We start from the raw sequence: 13,315 nt of genomic DNA, 5'->3' as shown, positions 1-13,315 counted from the left end.
CCAACTTTTTTTAAAAAAGTAAAAATACGTTTTATTAGATAGTATAGATCTTGTTATTCTTATTCATCGATAAAATTTAAATCGATAGAAAGAAGTATATAATATAATATATATATATATATATATTTAATTTTGTTATTTTCCTTTCAAACGTCACACTCCCCTATTATAATCATAACTATTCAACTTTGATTAAGATTTAATAAGAAACTTAACATAATAATTAATTTTTAAGATCCGTTTAGATAGTAAGTTTAGATGAAATAAGTTGAAATAATTTATAAATAATATTGAGATTGTTGAATTGAGGAGATGATTTTTTAAAATTTTATATGTTTAGATTTAAAAGTGAGATGAGATAATTTTAACTTTTTAAAAATTTGATAGATATGTATCACATCAATTATTGCATAGTATTTACAATAATTTTATTTTATTTATAAATATATTTATAAATAAATAATAATAATTAATAAATTACCTATCCAAAATTTTATTTTTATAATATATTTCATAATAATATTCTAAGATGATAATATTTTTATAAATTTAAATTATTTTTAAGAAATATTTTATAAAAATATTTTTATTTAAAATTTAATTAATTAAAATATTATAAAAAAATTGTGCTTAAAAGATGTGGGTCCCTCCTTTTGCCCCACGGGGGAGAAGGGGTTGAATTTCGGTTGGTGTTTTGTGGTTTTCAGAAAAACATTTAAGTAATGAAATCAAACCAAACTGCACCTAAAACAAATAGTTGCTTGGAAGAAAAGATTGCGTAACATCCCTGCTTAAGCAAACCCAACAACTGGAGCCTTCAATCAGAACGACAACTAGGTGAATGGACCATTACAAATAAAACGACAGTCCAAAATAATTTGTTGTACGTACGGCATTCACTAATTAATATTTTGTATTTGTAAAAAAATATTATATCATAAAAATTTAATATTTATAGAAATTATTTTAATTTTAATGATATGAAATTTTGTAATTAAAGAATGCCTAATTAATAGTTTTTCAAATTATTTTCCTCCATGCGTTGTAGTACATGGGACTACTCTAAAATCTATCTTCCAAGTTAGTACTCTCAATCAAATGATGGGATAATGATGGAAATCCAGACACATTTTTTTGTTTGTTTTCCTTGTTTTAGTGCAAAAAGGGATTATTCACGAGTAAATTAGAGCTGTAAAGGCAGATTACAAAGGCTGTAAAAAACCAAAAATGAGAGGGAAGAATGAAGCAGGGGTTGTTTTAATTCACCACCCTGCCTGGAGAAAAAGACATCTGCTTACATCGGGGCTCCAAATGGGTCCATGGACGCCCTTTGAATGGAGTCCTAAGGCTAATGATTCTGGCGGATAACAAGCACAACTTGCTGTTGAAGTGGGCACCATGCTGGAATTTGCGAAGCTTCCAGGAATGAGGCTTTTTTTTTTTGGGGGGGGGGGGGGGGGGGGGGGGGGGGGGGGTGGGGGGCTATTACAGTGTAATGGGAGCAGATGGGGGAGGGAAGTGATTATTCAGCAATGAAAAATATTTTAAAAAGGAGGTTATTTTTGTAAACTAACCTGTAAAAGTAACATTTTTCTTATTTTACAATATATATTGTGAAATATGTTACACAATATATTGTAAACTAGAAGTTGAATAGTGACATTGGTTAGCGCAGCCTATACAAAATGCACTTCCATCAAGAAGGAGGGCTTCTACACAAGAATTCAGACCCTTTTTCGCATCCCTTTGGATGTTGAGTTGGGAACTTCCAAGTTTTCGGATACAATTGAAAAGAAACCTTTTTCCATAACAGAAATTTGCTACACTGCTCAGAATTATCCAACAGCAACCACAAGCACAAACACAATCACACTGACAGGGAACGTAAAAAATGTACACAACAAATTCAAATGAACGAAAATTAAAATGATGAGCTGAGAGGAACTTTGTTGGCACAGTTGATAAAATTTTATAAGCTATTTCGTTCATCCACTACATACATACGGATACGGTACAAGTTCAAGTTCAAGTGGAGGAAATAGGATGCTTTTTTAACTAGAGCATATCTCGTCCAGTAGTATATACACGACATGTCTGCTTTAGATATGTCTCTACAACAGTAACTATTTGTATCATCTGGCACTACAAGGTTGATAATTGCACAACACCTTTCTGTGCCACTCTAAGGCATACTCTTTGACGCCTATTCGGTAATTAGCATCTCAATTTCATTCACTGGAGTGGGGAGCTGCAACAAGCAAAAAAGATTAGGCAACATGGAAATTAGTACATCATTATGAAATCTTCAACAAAATTATTCTAAACTGAATAAGGCAACATAAGAATGGGCAAGGAAATATAGGGTCCAATTAAAAACTCATTGAAAAATCCATCACTCAGCAGATCTTATTGGTCTCATAATTTGGCATATATTCACCAATTCATAGGATCATTTTTAGTTTATAATTGACTCAGAATACTTAAGACGTCAACTTGAACTAGATGATGTACAAAACCCAATAGAAGTTTCTACTTTGAAGAAACTCAAGAAACCATGTGAAGCTCAAAACTTTTTGTTTTGGAGATCAAGCAATCGCAACATGTATTTTACTGTGTAAAGCGTCCTCAAAACATGAACAAGATAAATCATCGGCTTTTCACCGATTGTATGTGGCCCCTAGAAATTGTTTGCACCCAAAGGTTCAAACCTTAGACCTAGAGGGAGCATACCACCAAGACTATGGCCCTTATCACTTGAGCCAACTCCTAGGGGTTAAGAGGACAATGTAATCCTTAATACTGCAACACCAACTATGACATGATTAGTGCATATAATCAGTTCCATTCAGAAGAAAATACCAACAATAACATATAATTGTCCAGGAAAATCACAGTTCTTCATTTGCGAGAAACAAAGGTACCAATGCACCGTTGCGCAACTTCATAGTTAATCTATATGGTTTAAAGAATATACAGGCTACGTACTTCCCAGGAACAATATAGGTATTGCTAACCATGAAATCAAATTAGTGGCCTCCTTCAGTACAAATGACCATAAGGCTACAGCCTTCTGAAGACACCAGCGGAGAGCCAAAACTTTCACATAAAGAGGATTTTGACTGCACATTCAGGTTTTGGAAAGACAACAGTTGGTTTAAACCTAATTTCTATATGCCCAGCACCTCAGTTCTTGGTTGGAACAAACATTAACACTGATATTTTTTGTTAAGTAGTAAGTAGTTGTATTGATAAAGATAGGCATAGCCCAAGTACACCGGAGGTAAACATATGAGTACACCAAATTAATAACTAGAGAACGGTTACAAGAAAGTTATGGAAGCTGAGACCATTTAACTCTAGAGCAATGGCCCACATACAAACATTAAAACTGATCTTAAGCAGACAAGACCAAAGAGTATATCATGTCTGAAAGCAGAAGTATTCCAGTCTCCTAGTCTTCCTTGATCCAAAATTGATCAATACCACATCATAAACACAACAATTTCACGCCCTCCCATCATAAATGCTCCCAGATAAGATTGAATGCCCCCAGATAAGATTGAATGCTCCCAGATAAGATTTCTCAAGAGTTTCACAATTTTCAGAAGGGCCTAAGAATGAATATTGTACACACATTACATATGCATTTATAGCACCTTCTACTCTAGAGAAACCTACAGGCCAGACAGGTCCAACACGTAACTGAGACACAAAGTCAAAGAGGTCTTCGAACAAAAATACCCTCATCAAAAATCAGAAAAGAGAAAGGATCAAACTAACTGTTATAGGCATGAAAACAATGCAAGTATAAAGGCGTAATGATTAATCGAAATGTATCCAAGTCTTCGGGGTAATTAATTGCTAATAGCCTTAGCTTCGGCTCAACCCTGAATTCTAGCTAGTTTACCCTCACTAACAGCTACAGCAGAGCATCATGCTCTCGAAAACATCTAGCATTCAACCGCACTTTAGTCGCACAGTACCTAAAAATTCAATAGTTTTGCTATGATTTACAAATGAAGATTAAAATCAACCCACCATAACAATTAACTAACATGTAACCCTAAAAAAACCTCACGCGATAATCGAAACCAGTACGAGTCAAAGGAAAGGCAGCAGTTCAAATCAGGGGTTCAAGACTATAAATACACCGCAACAGAAACCAATACCTCAAAAATCCGTTTGGAGCAAGACCCCGACACCTCGTTGCGGCAGGAATGGACAGTCTTGAATTGACCCAAGTCGAGCTTTTTGTTGATGAACCCCACCTGAAAGTATATACTATCGGATGGGGGCAAATCGACCCGGATCTCGTCCACATCGAGCCACAAGAAGAACCTCTGCACCTGAATGCCCTTGAGTCGGGTGATGGACCCGTAGCTGAGCTTCCCCGTAATGGTCTTGTCGTAATAGACCAAGTAATCGAACTGCACGTAGCATGGGTTCGACAAAACAACGACGAATCGGCCATCTTCGGAGGAAAGGGTGTAGTTGACGACAGAGTCGGGTAAGAGTCCACCCGGAAGCCCAAATTGCGGGAGAATTTCGTAGACTGTGGGGGAGTCAGAGAGGGAAAGCGAAGGGTTTGCGAGGGTAAATAGGAAGAAGAGGAGTGTATGGATCAGACCTAGACGGGATTTCAGGTTTAGAGCCATGTTTTTGGGCGACTTCTTTTCCAGAGAGGAAGTGTAGGCAATTTGTTTGTTTGTTTGTCCGAATGAGTTTTGAAAAGACACCGCCAAGAACGAAGAGTATTCTTCGGATGGTGGGTGGTGGCCCTGGTGGGGCTATATATGGGGGAATGGGGCGTCGGAACCTAGGAGAGGGAGGGGATGGTATTTTGAGCATTTACTGGAGAATCCTATAATCTGTTTTTTTCCCAATAAATGCCCCGTGTTATCTTTTCTTCCGAGATGAGTCGATGACAAGGCAGATTTTTCCTCGAAACTGCTCGGTGAAAGTTTTGAATGGATCCCGCAGGTGCAGGCCTAAGAGTATTGGTATTTTCGTCAAAGTTATATCTAAAATTTAATAAAAAATATATAATTTTTATAAATTTAAAATTTTCTTAACCATAACTCTATATTAAATTAATTATTGAATTCATTAAAATAATAATATAATATTATTTTTTAATAAAAATATTTTTATTTTTTTTATATTTTACAATTACATTAATCATATGTTAATTAATAATTTAATTTGATTCTTACATTATTATTACAAGATGGTTAGAGATTAAACGTGAATAAAAAAGACTTTTAAAGATTAAAAGTGAATAAAAAATAGATTTGATGAGTGAATAGTAACTCTTCAAATTTGAAGAAATCTATTCATTTACTGTAACTCAAAGTTTCACACTTATATCTTTAACTAATCCAATGCAGCCTTAATTTGATGAAATTTATTAAATTTTACATTTGGCTAGACTTTTGAAGAAGTCAATACCAATGCTATAAGATCCCCTTGATTATTTTCCTATTTCTTTCATTAAAATAAGAACTACCGCAACAAATTAACTTAGTTAACTTACATTATATTACGTATTGCGTTTATTTTATAATAAAAATAATTTTAAAATTTAACATGTTATATTAAATTAGTTAATTTATAAATTTATTTTTATAAAATTTCTTTATAATTAAAATATTTCTCTTAAAATAAGAGTGAGTTGCATCGGTAGACTACGAAACAGTGGCATCGGTATAGCCATCTGATCTAGCAAGCAATAACATGACTACTTTGATCTAAAATGTGCCTCCATTGGATTAGGCATAGACTAGTCAAGATGCATTATATCTACACTACCAAACTAATAAGAATATAATATAAATAAATAAATCTATTTTTTTTATCAGTTTAAACTTTTGGAATAAGTGATGATTTTACATGATACCAAAATAGAGGTTCTAAATTTAAACCCTAACTCTACAATCTATTCCATTTAATTAAATATCTCACATATTGGTCATTGAGAAAGTCTAGCCTACACATGAGAGATAATGTTAAGAATAAATACAAATAAAGGGAGGGATTTCATATGACAAATAACGATTTCATATAAGAATAATCCCCAAAACAGCTTTCTCTCTTTTCTCTGAAAGGGAGGGATTAACACTCACGGAAGAAGAGAGTGATGTTCTGGCTGTACCTGAGGATACGATTGATATCTCAATTTTACATGGAAAACACTGCATCATAGCTTTGATCATTTCTGATAAGTCAGTCAACAAGGAGACTAGTTGGTTGGATCACTTTCAAAGACATGGGTGTGAATAAGTTTCTGGTGGAATTTCAAAATCTTGGAGATAAGGAAAAGGTTTTAAAGGGTAGGCTGTGGGTGTTCGATAGAAACCTGGTGAATTTGCAGTGGTTCGATGGAAGCCTATCAGCACAAGATATTCATTTCACATTTGAACCATTATGGATTCAAATGCATAATATTCCACTTGCAGTAATGACTCATGAATTGGGGTCATTGCTTGGATCATCTATTGGCAAAGTCATTTCTATGCATGCTCATCAGGAAGGGGTAGGCCGGGGTTCTTGTTTAAGAGTGCGAGTTGAAGTCGATATTACCAAACCTCTAATACGAGTTACTTTTCTACGTGTTAACAGTAAGAAGCACTGGATTTGTTTCAAGTATGAAAGGCTCCCGAACTTTTGTTTCAATTGTGGCACAATTAGGCATATCCATAACTCATGCAAGTCTATAGACGAGCAAGCTGGAAAACGTCAGTATGGTACTTGGCTACGGGCTTCATCTTTACCTACTAGTGGTCTCATTTCCAAAAAATATGGGTGCATAAACCATAACAGTTCCTCCTGCCTGCCGATGAGTTTGATAGAAACAATGGTGGTAACAGTAGGAGTAATTACAAGAGTAAATATGGTGCATCATATGCGGAGGAATCTCGGGATAATGAAGTTGCAGTTACTTAAGGAAATGGTTGAAAAAGTTAATGATATTGATCTTGTAATGGTGGAGGCCAGTGACAAGTTGACTTCCCAAGGTGAGAATCAGAATATTTAGATGCAAGATGTAATAACTAACAATGACATAGTCAAAGATTCTGAGATTGGCTTGGATCAGGGGCAACAAGGAGATCATTAGAGGGTCCCTCATGAAAAGCCTCATTCAGTCTTGGTTACTAAATGGAGAAGAAAGACAAGGGCCTATAAACAAGACCTATGCACAAAATCTCAGCCTTAGGTTTCGGTCTCTCCCAATGGGCCTGCAACCAAAAGGCCCCAGTCAGCTAAGTGCACTAAGAAGAATGACATGGTGGAGGCTGCCATGCTGCCCCACCAGAACCAATGATTTGCCTTAGCTGGAACTGTTCGAGGGTTCCCAACTGTCGAGGGCTTGGCTTTTTCTCTACTACACTTTATTTCAATAAGAAAAATAACTTGTGGTTTCCGAACTGTTTGAGGACTTGGGGTAGAGAAAAAGTTGAGATTATCAGGAACCAAATTGGCTTTGATTGTAGTTTTGTCATTGGCAGTAAAGGGAGAAGTGGTGGTTTGGCTCTATTATGGAAATCTAATTTGGATGTTGAATTACGTTCTTACACTCAATGGCATATTTCAATCTAAGTGATTATGCCCATTGATGGTAAACAATGGGTTTTTACAGATTTTATGGGAACCCAATGACTGCAAAGAGGGAATAAAGTTGGTGTCTGCTTAGAGCTCTTAAGCCTCAGAACAAAGGATGGTTGTGCATGAGAGACTTTAATAAAATTATGTTTCAAAATGAAAAATATGGTGCTGCAAGGAGGCCTTTTGGTCAGATGGAAGTATTTAGAAAGGTTGTTGAGGAATGTGGTCTGAAAGACTTGGGGCATGATGAAGATAAATACACCTGGTGTAATGGCAGGGAAGGGGCAGACTATACCAAAGAAAGATTTGATAGGTTTTTTGGTAACATGAAATAGCTAGATATTTTTGAACACTTTCCAGTGTCTACTTTGGCTGCTAATTGTTTTGATCACAAGCCTATTTTGCTTTCACTAAGTCTAATTAGCTTTTTTGTTAGTAGGAGCAAACCTTGCAGATATGAGGCTTGTTGGGCTCAGCAGACAGGTTGTATTGATGCTATCAAAGAAGCATGGAAGTCCATGAGATGTTGCAGGAATTTGCTCTCTGGTGTTACCACAAGTCTCGAAAAATGTCAGGTAAATATAAAAAAATGGAGCAAAAATTTTCAGAAAGGGCAGACTAAGCTTATATCAACTTAGCTCGAGAAATTGAAGAATTTCCAAGAGGCTAATGATGGAAGGTTTAATCAAGACATCAATACTCTATAGAAACATACAAATACACTTCTTGAGGATCGGTGGAAACAAAGGGCTAAGCAAGCTTGGCTAAAGGATGGTGACAGGAGCACAAAGTTTTTCCACAAATGTGCAACTCAAAGGAAGAAGACAAATACCATATCTATTGTTACTGATAGGTATGGTACCACATCCTTAAATTCTGAATTTATAAGCTATACCTTCCAAGATTTTTTCCAGAATTTGTTTTCTACCTCTAATCCAGGAGACATTGATATCTATATTAGTCCCTTACATAATTCTGTAATTGAGGATATAAATGCAAGTCTGTTTAGAGAATTTTCTGAGTTGGAAGTTAAGGAAACAATATTTTCAATGAATTCTCTTGGATCTCCTGGACCAGATGGTTTTCTAGCTGGATTTTACCAACAACATTGGGACATTGTGGGGCCTGGTGTCTGTGAAACGGTCTTGGAAGTTCTTAATCTTGGAAGCTGGACACATGGTTTCAATGAGACTTTTATTGCTCTAATACCAAAAGAGAAGAGGCCATCCTTTATTTCTGAATTTAGATCAGTAAGTCTCTGCAATGTTCTTTATAAAATTATAGTAAAGGTGCTGGAAAATAGATTGAAAAGGTTTTTCCAGATCTGATCTGGCCAACTCAGAGTGCATTTGTTCCAGGTAGGCTCATTTCAGACAATGTTATTATTGCTTTTGAAGCCTTACATACTATGAAGTGCAGAATGAAGGGAAGATAAGGTTATATGGCACTCAAATTAGATATGAGCAAGACCTATGATGGGATTAAGTGGAATTTTCTGGAGGTAGTCATTGAAGAAAATGAGATTTCCAAGAAGGTGGATTGACCTGATTATGCAATGGGTATCAACAGTTTCTTATTCTATCCTTTTAAATGACACACCTCAGCAAAGTTTCAAATCTACAAGAGGCATGAGGTAGGGTGATCCCCTATCACCCTACCTCTTTATCATATGCTCTGAGGCACTTAGTTGCTTATTAAACAAAGTTGAAAGGGATGGTATTCTCATTGGGCTTAAACTAGGAAGACACCAAGTTTCAATCAATCATCTGTTTTTTTGCAGATGTCGGTTTCTTGTTTTGTAAATCTAATTGCATTGAGTGGAGCATGTTGGCCAGGATATTGGATCTATATGAAAAAGCTTCAGGTCAGAGGTTCAACAAGGATAAGACTTCACTATTCTTCTGCAGTAACACAAGACAAGAGCCAAAAGATTTAATTACTCGAGCTGCAGGAGTTCAAGCTACTTCTTCTTATGAGAAGTACTTGGGATTGCTTGCCACTGTGGGCAGATCTAGAGCCAACTCATTCAGGAATATTATTGACAAAGTTAAGGCTAGGTTGAGCAACTAGAAAACTCAGTTTCTGTTTAAAGGTGGTAAATAGGTGTTGATTAAATCCATTATCCAAGCTATACCTACTTATTGTATGGGTCTTTTGAAATCACCAAAACAAAAACTTATCAATCAACTGAACAAAGATGTTAGGAGCTTTTGGTGGGGTCAACAGGCTAATGAGAGAAGATTCATTGGATCAAGTGGGATCATATGAGGAAGTCTAAGAAGATAGGGGACCTTGGCTTTAGGGACTTTGAAGATTTTAATTTAGCCATGTTGGCTAAACAATGTTGGAGGGTACTTAAAAATCCACATTCATTGGCTGCTCAAGTTCTTAAAGCAAAATATTTTCCACATGCCAATTTTCTTCAAGAAAAGTTGGGAAGCATACCTTCTTATGTCTGGCAGAGTGTTCTGGCTTCTAGACCTTTGTTAAATGATGGTCTTTTTTGGAGAATAGGAAATGGAGAACAAGTTTGTAGTTGAGATGACAAATGGATTCCTCGGCCTGTTACTTTCAAGATTTAGAGTTCAATAAGATTTCTTTAGTCAGATACTAAGGTTCAGTTCTCATAGAGCCTTCCACAAAACAATGGAATATTCCACTAGTGCAGGCCATATTTTCAGAAGAGGAAGCATATATTATCAAGACTATTCCACTTAGTTCTTGCCAAAGCCCTGATAAACTTATATGGAGATGTAGCTCAAATGGTTTATTCACTGTAAATAGTGCATATCATTTAAGAATTGCAAGCAAAACTCAGTAGCAGGTTCAATATTCTAATTTCCAGTCTCCTTTAGAACCTTGGACTAAATTATGGAATCTCAATGCTCCTCAAGCTTGCAAGACTTTTTTATGGAGGGCATGTTAAGAGACTCTGCCTTTCAGCTAGAGATGTCTGGGTGCAGTGTTCTATTTGTTTTCAAAAACATAATTATCAAAGTTCTACTTTCAAAGCATTTATGGAGGAGCTGTTTGGAATGTTTAATCACAGTTTAATTGAAGAGTTTGCTACAACTGCTTGAAAAATATGGGCAAGAAGGAATGTGTTTATTTTCACAGGCTTGTTTTCTCATCCCAATCAGTTAGTGCAACAATCTATTTCATTAATGAATGAGTTTAAACAAGCAAACTGCAGAACTAAAGCTTCTCTAACAAATACAAATCAAGCTCAATCAACTTGGTAGGCTCCACCTACAAATTCTCATAAGATCAGTTGGGATGCAGCAGTAGATAAAGTCAATTGCAAGGCTGGTTTTGGAGCCATTGTTTGTGACTGGGAAGGATCTGTGATAGGCACAATGAGAAGAAATTATGACTTATACCTTGATCCTATGTTAGCCGAGACCATTGCTGCATTTTATGCTGTAAAATTCTGTGAAGAGCAAGGCTTCAAGAATGTTATATTGGAAGGAGATTCTTTGCTAGTTGTTGATAAGATTCAAAAGCAACAAGTTGATGATACTTGTTGTGGAATGTTTATAGCAGAAATTCTAGATATTTTGGCAGGTCTTGAAAATTAGCCAATGAACCATGTTGGGAGGGATTGTAATAAGGCAGCTCATGTTTTAAGCAAAGATGCTTTGGGGGTTTTAGGAGTCAAAATTGGTCTCCATGAGATTCCTACTTGTATTCTCCCTTATTGTTGATGAATAAAGATATGATTTTCTTTAAATATATATAAATATATATATATATATATATATATATATATATATATACTTGAAGGCCTTTATACCATATACTATTTACGTGGCATAATTTGATTTAGAAGATAAATTTTAATATTTGAATCTTACACATCAAATTATGTTTTGTGGATAGTATGTCGTGTAAAAGTCTTCAAATAACACTTCTCTTAGTATAAACATCCTTATGGCTCACAAAAGTTATATTTAAATACAAATACTTTTTTATTTGTATATTTAGAAATTATGAAAATGAAAAACAAAGAAATGTTTAAAAAAAATATGTATTAACAAAGTAGATAAAATAAAAAATAATAATAATAATAATAATTTATTATTATAGAGGAGATGGCTAATCCAAAATTCCGGGTGGGTAAACAAAATGCAAAAAGAGGTATATTAGTTAAAACAAGCCTAGATTTTTTTTCCAAAACTAATGCCAATACTCTTAAGATCGGATTGGAGACAAGTAACAAGTTTAGAAGCACTACTCTGTACTATTTTGGGCTGTTGATTGAAAACTCATTTCCTCTTTGGTTAAGGGAAGCATTAACATAAAATGATAGGTAACTTCGGATGAACTCTTGTAAGTTGTCAAATACACTCACTCGGGAGTCTAACGTGAACACGACACGTAATCATAAGATTAAGGGTGCACATAATTAGGTTCAGTAAATTCAAAGAGAAATAACTAAAACATAAATTTCATAAACTTAGTTCTCGCATTATCTTTTGCTAGAAATTAGGTTTTGAGCTGAAAACATAGCATCCATTTTCAGTTTTTCTATGACTTTTGCATATTATACAACGATGGGACGGAATAGAATGTTTGTGTTCTCTCTTTTCATTATTCATTTTTAATGATTCAAACGGGTTAGGACCCAACATGATCCAAATATATAAATAGCTCTTGTCATGTCAATCTGTGAAACATGCATGTCGGGTTGGGTCAAGATGATTGACTTGCTTAATTATTTGCATTGGATTCGTAGCAATTCAAAGTTACTCGAGATGAATCTAACATGATAGGATCGAATTGACAATAATCCAGCCTCATAAGTAATCTGTCCGATTTCTTCCACCGAATAAAATTAGGATTAATTTGAGGTTGTCCATCACTAGAACCTCAAGGACAAAAGAGAAATTTTGCAGGAGTATAAAGCTCATCTATGAGCAAACCGAGTAGGTCTTGGCTCTCGGCCAAACCTAGGATTTGTTCTCTTCAGCTGCAAGGTGACAAAGTTGCCCACGTTAGTCGATGGTGATGCCATGATGGTGAAATTACCGCTTATTTGCTGATGAAAAGAGGTAGATTTTATTATTTATTTTATATCTTAATACTCCTCCTCACGTGTGAGCTAGACTCTTATTCAATGGATGATCTAGCACGTGAAATATTTAATTAAATCAGATTGATTGTAGAGTCAGGATTTGAACTCAGAATTTCTACTTTGATATCAAAAAGAAAGTAAGAATCGGTCTTGATTTTTATTATAAGAAATTTCACACATTACAGAGTCTTGGTCATAGTTCATATATATACAGAGCAAAGGACATACTATTACAAGCAGTAATTTAGTTGTACAATAAAGGAAATACAAGAGGCCATACTTGGGAAGTATTCGTTAGAGATGATTTTTAGGAGATATGTTCAATGAACAGCTTTTGTATAGAATCCATTTGTACAATGATGAATAAGAGTGGTGCCATGATATGTGGGATCTTGGTTAGAAAGGAAAGTGTCATTTGAAGACTAGCTTGACCACAAGACTTGTTAAGCTGAATTGTTTTAAGAAAAATTCTATTTATCATTTCTACGCACTACATACTACGTTCAATTAATTTAAAAAATTTAAAATAAAAAAAATAAAAATAAGTATAGTATGTGGAGATAATGAGTAACAAAATTTTTATTTTTAATATAACCCAAGTATACAAGGTAATATACAAAAGATAATACCTATTTTTAG

The 13,315-nt window shown here is 35.0% G+C and overlaps 1 protein-coding gene and 1 long non-coding RNA gene across 2 annotated transcripts; both read right to left on the bottom strand.

Annotated features, from left to right (window-relative positions):
* Window positions 1-1,935: 1,935 nt before the first annotated feature.
* LOC121239756 lies at window positions 1,936-4,925 on the bottom strand. Its single transcript, XM_041137066.1, has 2 exons — window positions 4,170-4,925; window positions 1,936-2,248 (listed from the first exon to the last, which is right to left on the bottom strand). Exons 1-2 carry the CDS (start codon window positions 4,653-4,655, stop codon window positions 2,204-2,206), a joined length of 531 nt encoding a protein of 176 aa, XP_040993000.1. The 5' UTR covers window positions 4,656-4,925; the 3' UTR covers window positions 1,936-2,203.
* A 1,965-nt stretch (window positions 4,926-6,890) lies between these two features.
* LOC121239957 lies at window positions 6,891-8,183 on the bottom strand. Its single transcript, XR_005935415.1, has 3 exons — window positions 8,050-8,183; window positions 7,055-7,235; window positions 6,891-6,937 (listed from the first exon to the last, which is right to left on the bottom strand). It is a non-coding gene; the product is annotated as an uncharacterized LOC121239957 (long non-coding RNA).
* Between the last annotated feature and the right edge of the window lie 5,132 nt (window positions 8,184-13,315).

The sequence above is a fragment of the Juglans microcarpa x Juglans regia genome, chromosome 7D (assembly GCF_004785595.1).
Source record: "Juglans microcarpa x Juglans regia isolate MS1-56 chromosome 7D, Jm3101_v1.0, whole genome shotgun sequence".
In the NCBI taxonomy this organism is placed as follows: domain Eukaryota; kingdom Viridiplantae; phylum Streptophyta; class Magnoliopsida; order Fagales; family Juglandaceae; genus Juglans; species Juglans microcarpa x Juglans regia.
This window is presented reverse-complemented; position numbering and strand designations above follow the sequence as displayed.

Excerpts from the sequence above, each read along its gene's own strand:
- LOC121239756 (XM_041137066.1), bottom strand. The coding sequence starts at position 4,655 with ATGGCTCTAAACCTGAAATCCCGTCTAGGTCTGATCCATACACTCCTC. Across the intron at positions 2,249-4,169 it reads GCTCCAAACGGATTTTTGAG|CTCCCCACTCCAGTGAATGA; the intron begins GTATTGGTTTCT and ends TGCTTGTTGCAG.